The sequence below is a fragment of the Gymnoscopelus microlampas genome, assembly GCF_963454915.1.
Source record: "Gymnoscopelus microlampas genome assembly, chromosome: 18".
Taxonomy (NCBI): Eukaryota; Metazoa; Chordata; class Actinopteri; order Myctophiformes; family Myctophidae; genus Gymnoscopelus; species Gymnoscopelus microlampas.
Window position 1 is genome coordinate 23,500,529 of NC_139955.1, and position 10,000 is coordinate 23,510,528.

General features: G+C 41.6%; 1 protein-coding gene across 3 annotated transcripts in view; it reads left to right on the forward strand.

Moving 5' to 3' along the window:
- LOC311033725 (ADP-ribose glycohydrolase MACROD1-like) overlaps nucleotides 1–9,754 on the forward strand; it is a 131,261-nt gene extending 121,507 nt beyond the window's left edge. The window contains exons 8-11 of one of the 3 annotated variants that reach the window (XM_084041336.1): nucleotides 356–429; nucleotides 4,562–4,643; nucleotides 6,131–6,153; nucleotides 8,884–9,754. In XM_084041336.1, the coding sequence (XP_083897462.1) occupies nucleotides 356–429; nucleotides 4,562–4,643; nucleotides 6,131–6,141 (167 nt within the window). In that variant the 3' untranslated portion in view covers nucleotides 6,142–6,153; nucleotides 8,884–9,754. The remainder of the gene's footprint in view (nucleotides 1–355; nucleotides 430–4,561; nucleotides 4,644–6,130; nucleotides 6,154–8,883) is intronic. The other 2 variants (XM_084041337.1, XM_084041335.1) reach the window with 2 other exon arrangements.
- The last annotated feature ends 246 nt before the right edge of the window (nucleotides 9,755–10,000 follow it).

Below are 10,000 nucleotides of genomic sequence, written 5' to 3' on the forward strand. Positions count from 1 at the left end.
TCTCTCTCTCTCTCTCTCTCTCTGTCATCATGACCAACAAGTGTGCTGTGTCTCAGTACAGTGCAGGTTTGACGAGAGATGAGAGAGAGGGAGAAAGAGACAGAAACAGAAAACGGGCCACGATGTGTGAGAACAGAACAGCGAGTGGATGTACTGTACAGTGGAAAAACAACAAACACATACCTACAAAAACAACCCCGCCACGTGGATCTGTCACTGCACCTGTTTCTGCAAATTGCATGTATTATTGACATCTCACTTTGTGTGTGTGTGTGTGTGTGTGTGTGTGTGTGTGTGTGTGTGTGTGTGTGTGTGTGTGGTGTGTGTGCGTGTGCATGTGTGTGTGTGTTTGTAGGATACCCACCTGAGCAGGCTGTACACGAGGCATTGGCAACCGTGAGGAAATTTCTGGACGAGCATCACGATAAGGTGTGTGTGTGTGTGTGTGTGTGTGTGTGTGTGTGTGTGTTTGTGTTTGTGTTTGCCAATTTTTCCCTATAGTTTCCTCTAGGTATTCTTCCTTCCACAGCTGTTGTTTTTGTTTTGTGAACAGGGAGAGGATGTATTGAGAGGATACACACACATACACACACACACACACACACACACACACACACACACTGCAGCCCTAAGTGCTGGCTCCCATGCTCACGGCCAAGTCATGTTTTAATTGGCTCCTTGAGGGACGAAAGTCGACTTGCACAAACACACACAAGTGCACGAACATGCACACATGCACAGACCTTCTCTGAAAGATACTCTAAAGGTAGAGCGATAGTCGTTTCAGATTGGAACAAGGACTGTAGACATGCCCTACACCCTCTCACACACACTCACACTTCTTAAAGGATCTACACCATGAATTTAAACAAAATATTTAATATTTAATATCATATTGTTTATGTCCCTCAAACGTTTTTCAAAAGGCTTGAGCCTAAATCAAGCCTCAGATATACTTATTCCAACTAACTTCTCTCTGGTTTATAAAGCACTTTCACCTGCAATACCACATTGTCCTGATTTGCACGTGGCGTTATTGAGCCATGCATGTTATCTCCTGTTTTTGTTTTTTTTGTTTTTTGGAACTGAAAAACGGGAGGGATTGTACCGCTAGTGACGTCACTTTCGGGGCCAAATCAGTTTGTGCAAATCTTTGAACATATTATTTTAAGCAAATTCTTTGCTTTGCTTCTGGCCTGGGGGTCCCTGGAACAAAATATTTTGAGATGAGGGTCCGTGGCCAAATACATATCATTTTGGGGGTCCTTGACAGGTAGTAGAACCACCTTGAAAGGTCTGAGCACCACTGAAGTTTTTCAGAAAACTGATTTAGAAGGCATTTGTAGAATCAGCCTCAGATCTTAATTAGTTTAACCCTATTTACTTCATTGACAGGAGTCCTCCAGGGGTCTGTACTAGGCCCCACCCTTTTTTCCTTCAACACCAAATATGTTCGCCGAAAATAGCCGAGCTACCCCCTGGTAGATCAGTTGTGAGCTTGAAGCTTTTGACAAAATGTTCGACCCACAGAGTATAGGGACGCTATGGTTCATGTGTTTAAACATCCTGTCTGTCTCTACCCCTTTCCTTCTTTCACCTTCGCATTCTCTCTCTCTAGTTCTACCTTTGCCCTCCCTCTCTCGTTTGACTAATGTGCCGTGTCGCCTCCCAGAGAGGGTGTTGACGATGTTATTGTTAGCATTGCCGTCTCCATAGGCTCTGTAGCAATAGCAGCCCACTGATGTCATCAGCCACACTGAGGGAACGGTAAAACATACGTAGGTTGGGCATACCAATCAACAACCCCAGTAATGCTAGAAATTCAAGATTATTTATTTACATGCCAGGTTAAAAGTGGTTAATGCTAATTAAGCCCTAACCCGTTACTAGGAGTAACAAAATAAAACTAATAAAATAAAATAAAAATAGTCATCAGATAGGGATTAGGAAAAGAGTACCAGACACCAGGTATACTACAGAAATCTAGCTTGGCCCTCAGCACTTGGACTGCCTGGGAATAAGCGTGGTGAAAGGGCTTTTAGGAGGTGTAGATAAGAAGAGACAATGTGGTTAATTTCAGTGCACAGTCCTATGCTTTGTGAGGCATTGTTCTAGTTAGGACTTATGATTGAATAATACTGAAATGAGCAAAATTGCTGAACAAGGCAATTCAAGACAATAGTATTCCATCCCATATTGCACATAATAGTCCCTCTTTTGTTGCCCATGACAACTCTTTTATGGCAACAAATCAATGGAATCACAGCTAATCAGTGGCATCATCTACTGTGCATACAAAAATGTATAGATGGTGTATATCTCCATGCATCGCCAGTCTCCATTACTTTTACCCAATATTAATGCAGGCATCTCAGTGCCCCAGTCCCCAGTAATTGCTGCAGAATGAGCTCCCCGCCGCTAGTTTGCAATGACCATCTTGCATCGATCCTAATGAGCATTCAGTTTAATTTGGTCAGGGAGGCACAAAATGGCAAAAGTGACATCAACCAAGGGAGGAAACTAATGATTTTGAGTTGTAGCCTGCAGGGTGTACTTCGTTACATCAACATACCTTCTTCTGCAATATCCCCCATTGAAATTAAGACTAATTGGTATAATTGCGAATGAACCAATACTGTGTGATCCACAGGCTAGTAGGCTAGTGAACTCTCTAACCTTGAAAGTAATCAGACTAAAATCCCCAGACTGGGGCACCGATGCTGAGCGGTTGAGGCGCGTACCGCATGTGCTCTCATGCCTGGCGATCAGTCACCGGTTTGATCCCGGGCTCTCTCTCCCTGTGTCTCTCCCACCAAATGGTAAATGGTGCATTTATATAGCGCTTTCATCCAAAGCGCTTTACATAGATTGTGCATTACATTCACCCATTCACACACCAATGGCGGCGGAAACCATGCAAGGCACCAACCTGCTCATCGGGAACAATTAGGGGTTTGGCGTCTTGCTCAAGGACACTTCGACACTAACTCTGGGGGAGCCCGGGATTGAACTGGGAATCTCGCGGCTCAGGGGTAGAGTGGCTCTACCGGCCACTCTACCCCTGAGCCATTGCCGCCCCAAAAATAACTTTGATCCCCAGACCGAAGAGACGCCGATAGAAACTGTTATTTGTTTGATTCTTTGTTTGAAATAATCCAAATAGAAGGTGTCAAACATTTGCCTGAGGCATTCGGAGAAACCTTGGGTCTGTGGTTTATGATGTTTCATCTATCAAAGTCTGACACATAAGAAGATATAGCCCACATATTTACAGCTCCTTCCTGAAATCAAGTTTAATGTGGCCGCTTCTCATCATTACATACACACACTTTTATGTAAATAACACAGACGACAAAGACAGAAGATAAAGTATATCATATAAAAGTTGTTTACGGGCATGAAACAGTCAGATATACTGGGTCAGTGTCCAAATTTCACTAGAAAGAATACAGCTTGCTCTGTTCGGTGTGTGCGTACGTATGTGCGAGCGAGTGTGTGTGTGTGTGTGTGTGTGTGCGTGTTAGGACAGAACCTATTGCCCTGAGGCTCCAAACAGTCTCTGAACTGAGCCGATCAGAGCTGGTCACACAGTAATGAGAGAACCAAAGGCCCCAAACATATACACACACACACACACACACACACACACACACACACACACACACACACACACACACACACACACACACACACACACACACACACACACACACACACACACACACACACACACACACACACAGTGAAATGCTCAGGGACGTGAACTAAACCACAAACTCTCATTTTCTCTCACACGCGAAAAATGCTTTGACACAAACACAATGTCTTATCTCATAGTCCATCTTCTACACATGCAACACACAGTACACACGCACGCACACACGCACGCACGCACGCACGCACGCACGCACGCACGCACGCACGCACGCACGCACGCACGCACGCACGCACGCACACAAACACACACACACACACACACACACACACACACACACACACACACACACACACACACACACACACACGGTATTTAGGGACATGGAAATTCCCCCCTCTCTCTCTCATACTGACTGTAATATCAGTTGCAGACAAATATACACATACAGGCACACAATGCTTCCCCACCACTTGCTAAAACTAGGTCTTAGCCTCAGTGCATTAAGCACTGTTCTGTGGAGTGATCATAAGAGAGAATGTGTTCTAAGGTGATTGAGGCGGTTTCTATAGACGCCTTGCTGCTTCACAATGGCCCTCGCTGTGACATACAAAACTGTTACACTGTTTCCCTGCTGCCATTACTGACACCATTGCTTTTGTGAATATTTTTCAATATTTAGTGTAATGTGTAAAGTGTAATGCGTGTATTAAGGTGTTTCCTCTCTCTGTGTGTGTGTGTGTGTGTGTGTGTGTGTGTGTGTGTGTGTGTGTGTGTGTGTGTGTGTGTGTGTGTGTGTGTGTGTGTGTGTGTGTGTGTGTGTGTGTGTGTGTGTGTGTGTGCGCGCGCGTGCGTGTCTGTGTCTGTGTCTGTGTGCGTGTGCATGTGCACGTGCGTGTGTGTTAGGTGGACAGGGTCATCTTCTGTGTGTTCCTGCCAGCTGATAAGGAGCTATATCTGAAGAATATTCCTCTGTACTTCCCTGGTGGTGAGCAGTCACACAGCATACACACACACACACACACACACACACACACACACACACACACACACACACACGCACACATATATATACTGACGCATTGTCTCCTGCTCATATGGCACACTATCACATATTGGCTCCTTGAGGGACTAAAGTTGACACAAACACAAACATGCACAAATGCACAAACCTTCCACGGAGAAAGAGACAGCTGAAAGATACTCTAAAGGTAGAGTGATAGTAGTCTCAGATTGGAACAAAGAAATCAGCTGTAGACATGCCCTACCCTTCTTAACTTACTGTAAACCCTATATATTTCATTGACAGGAGTTCCCCAGGTGTCTGCTCTAGGCCCCCTCGTTTTTTCCTTATACACGTTTGCACAGTACAGTATCTCACGCTACTGTGATAACACTCACATGTACTATACTGTACATACAGTACAGTACAGTATCTATAACATACAATGCAGTTCCCAGTTTGGTAATTTTTACCAAACACCTCAATATCGATATTGTGGTGATGGCTATTGGTGATTTCAAAAAATAGTGTGAAAAATCATCAGTAATGCCTACTGTATATAATAACTAAGTTTGTAAAGGCACTTAATAGCCAGATCAGACAGGTACGTTAGAAAATGACATGACATTATATCACAATGTAAATATAATATTTATATTATTGCCTAGTTCTATGGACACATACATACAGTACAGGTATACATACTCTGTGTGTACACACACACACACACACACACACACACACACACACACACACACACACACACACACACACACACACACACACACACACACACACACACACACACACTTACATACATACATACATACATACATACATACATACATACATACATACATACATACATACATACATACATACATACATACATACATAGACGCCCGAAACGTATGTAAATCAAACACTTTTATTCTTTACAAATTAAATTAAATACACCCATAAGCCCATATGACTGCTTTTGCGTTTTGTGTTATAGGCTGACAAATGTTGTAGGAATTATGGCCTGGTAATTTAAATAAATGGCTTGCTCCATCATAATTTAGTCTAGGAACACACCATCAAGATGTCATCTACCAGACAAAATTGGCTATTTATATGTATTGCAACACTAGACTTGACTTGAAAATGAGACCATTTGCCTTCTCAATTTGCTTTCTGTATACATTTCTGTTCATTTTATTGGAACAGGCATCAAGCTACCTTTTTTAAGATGCAAAAAAGTACATCAAAATCATGGACTAGAGAACCACTCTAAGCGCACTTTACAAATTCAAGTAGCCCAGTGGAGCCCCGAAGGTGTGTGTGTGTGTGTGTGTGTGTGTGTGTGTGTGTGTGTGTGTGTGTGTGTGTGTGTGTGTGTGTGTGTGTGTGTGGCGTGTGGCGCGTGGCGCGTGTAGTCATGAAGTCATCTGTGTTTACCATTCATTTGTGTGCCCCTTCCTTTCCGCCAGCAGACCAGTGACACAAACGTAAGGTAATTAGTATGGAGTGTGTACCAGGGTTGCTGTGGCAACATTAACAGCTCAAATTTGTCTGAATGCTGCTTTCAAGTGTTCAACCATGCTGTGATGTTGAAGAATGATCCTCTCTAAACGATCCTTCCTTAAAGGGGAATGCTTGACATTTTCTTCAGCAGGCAGGTATTTGTCACATTGTGGAGCCTGTGTTGCCAACTCTGATGCAACATGTGAGACTTTAAAGTCATGCTGTGCGACTATAATTTTCACAATAACCATTCCACATAAATGTGTTTTTTGATAACATCTCTAAACACTATTATATACTATTTTTAATCGTGAGTGTTTGTCCACAGCATTTGTGCCAAAATGACGTAGGCACCGGAAATGTAGTTATTTATGTATTTTAATGTTAATACCGTTTCTGGCTATGTGTTGTTGAGTTCCAAAATGTCTTTGAGCACTACCTGACAGCATTCATCTTTCATGGTTCCTTCATAGACAAACACTGTAATGCCACAGAGCTACCAGTTAGTGTTTCCAAAAAGGACAACTGAAAGGAAATTTACATAGTATGACTTTAACTAAAAAATGTCTTATTAGCATGAAGCTAAGCTAAGACTTAATGGTACCAATTAATTGGTACCATTAGTAACAATTAATTGGTACCATTAGCAAATTGTAGTAGCATATAGGCCTACTGTAACTACTACTACTGCATACAGTAGTTAAAAGGGATAAAACACTAAGATAAAAAATGTCAAGATTTCCCTTTAGCTCCAAGTGTGATGTTTCATTGCCTCTTTACAAAATGCATTAACTAACTAGCCTTTTTCTTGACTGTCAGTGAAACTTATCCTGCCTGGTGGTTAAGTTAGTTAAATAAATATGCTAAATGTATGCAATGCAACTTACAGTAGTGCTACTATGTGTGCAGCCATTTGTTTAGATTACAAATGTGATTGATAATGTTATAATCCCATTCAGTCTGGACATCTGAGGATAATCAGTCATTCATTCATTAAATTATTCAAATAAATCATTATTATAAAAACTGGAGCATTAAGCTCAAATGCCTTGCTTTAAGGTTGCACAGGAAACTAACCTCTTACTGTACCTCAAACACATTTTGAAAGAGAAGTCTGTTCAAATGTCCTGATTAACAGAGTAAATTACTGACATTTGGTGATCTGGCTCTTATAAAAAATCATTATACAGCTGCTGAGAAGAAATTCTAATACTGGATTCAGGATTTCTTTAGAATTTGGAAAATGTGTTATCAAAGTAATTGTCAATAGTATCATTCCACACGCATTTAGAGAAGTTAGAACGTTGGGTCTTTGTTCACATAACTTTTGTCACGTTTTGTTCATAGTGAAATTAGTTTGAAGTTGGCAATTACATCCACACGTACGCAAAGATAATCTCGATGTTGTAAAGCAATTAATATTTTACTAATTCGTGCTGCTGTTAAATTTAAATAAAATGATCGATTCCAAGCTTTCCAGTTACATTAAATATGCAATGCTTGCCAACAGGGAAATGTAGGTAATTTGGCGCTAAATACATTCAATTATTTTAATTAAGACAAAACGGCCTCTCAAGCTACCCCCCCCCCCTCCCATATTTCAATGTGCATTCTGTAGCACATATTAACTAAATTGAAAAGGGCTGGAACTGACATCGAGTACATTGAGGGAAAATGGGAGATTAAAGGATTAAGGGTCAACTTAAATGAAGTGCAGACAGAATTTGAACAGTTGAAGCGATACATAAGCATTTGGACAATTAATCCCCTTTGCTTGACAGATAAGAAAATGTATCCCTTCTGTTCAATTAATTTGTAAATCATCATGTAAATATTGATACATATCTAATGCTTTGTTTGCCATCCACTCAACATGCAAAATCACCACAACACTTTGCCCTGGAAACAACATTACAGGTGTCTATCTTTCTTGCCAGGGAGCTTGACTTGGGAGCTTGTTTCCCATCTATAGCTGTATCCTTTTTGTTTTCTTCAGCATTTCAGCTTTATTTCTGACATTGACAGTGAGCCCACTAAAGTGGGAGTGAGAGAGAAGGGATGACATGCAGCAAAGAGCCTCGAGTCGGATTCGAACCCGGGCCAGCTGTGGGAAGGACTATAGCCTTAATTATGTAGTATGCGCTTTTGTACCAGGTGAGCCGCTGGGGTGCCCCTAGGTGTATCCCTTTAAGAAATTGGTGTTAGCTTTTGTTCTCTCTCTCCCCTATAATGGATGTGCACCAGATTTTGCATCAGCAGTGAGTGAACAGTAGCAGGGCTGTTAGATGGGCCGGAACTGTCTGTCCGTATGACAGAGCTGCTACGGGCAAGCCTCCAAGTCTCCACTCGACAAACGTTATGTGTCTCCATTCTCCAACACCTGGCCATGGACTGTGTGTGTGTGTGTGTGTGTGTGTGTGTGTGTGTGTGTGTGTGTGTGTGTGTGTGTGTGTGTGTGTGTGTGTGTGTGTGTGTGTGTGTGTGTGTGTGTGTGTGTGTGTGTGTGTGTGTGTGTGTGTGTGTGTGTGTGCATGTTCTTACATTTGTGCATATGAATTGGGGGCCATATTTGCCTGGATGTTACTAATCCTCACTAACAGATCCCTCTGAAGCACCAGAGATATACCAAAAGCCAAGTACGATTAACTACAGCATGTCCAAACTTTAAGCTTTTTCTTTTTTAATTAATTTGTGTTTAAGTTCCGGTTTTCTCTCCCAGCTTCCACAGGGCCCACAGTCAAGAGCAAACTGTAAAGAGAGGAGTGGGATGGATCCCCCTGCCTGACATACAGCTAAATGAAGACATGTGACCTCAGTATCCTGTTATTTCGTCCCCGTCTTCGTCTCTTTATCCTTCCTCTGTCCACAGATGGACACCACTCACATTACATCAAATGAGCATTTACTTTTGGAAGTTTTGGAATGGACTCTAGATCCTCTACAAAAGGGACGTTGCCCCTGGACTCTGATTTAGGGTCAGTTTGGCGATATTTATTACACATGATTAATGTTTGGCTCAGCAATGACACAATATCTTACCATGTTGGCACATAAGGGCAACTTTGATTTCTTGATCATTTGGTCAATACTGTTAAAACAATAATGTGTAGCAGAACTCTAAATTAATTTAAGATGCATTGCTGTAAGTTATATTTCGTTAAAACAAGTGTTAAACAGCTCGGTATTCTTATAGTTATCATTGCTGTAGTGTTTGAGTGTTTGTTCAGTAACGGGGTGTCCCCACTCCCCACCTCTCTAGCTCTTTAGTAAAGATAAATACCAATTTTATCTAATCAGGAGAGAGAACTCATACAGGATAAACAAGTGAAATTAGAAGTGATTAAACAAGAACAATGAGCTGACAAAATTGCAAATGGAACACCAAAACAATGTAAGCTGATAAATCTGTATCCAATCTTTTTGCTGATTGGATATAGTTGGCAATTCACCTGAAAATGTATTTTCTGTTGTGCATTTTAAGTTCAAAGATCAAAACTATAAGCTCCTCCCAAAATGCTACTTGGCTAAAAGTGATGCACTACTATCCCTACTGACACAGCCGCTTTAAATAAAACTATTTCTTCGTGTTCTGTCTGCGTCTTTGTGACTGAGTGACAACAGCCTTGTTGACGTGCTCTCTGGTGATCTTTTAGATGTAAGTGTAGCTGCAGCTACTCCAGGGTTAATATCGTTAACCAAAACCAACTTTGAAAAAACATTTCAGTTAACTGAAATGAAAATAATTGTTGATTGTTTTTGTCTCATTCTTGAGCCAATAATTTGATGACCTGCAGAGTCTCCGGTAGGAGACTCAATTGAGCCACCAGCCATCATCG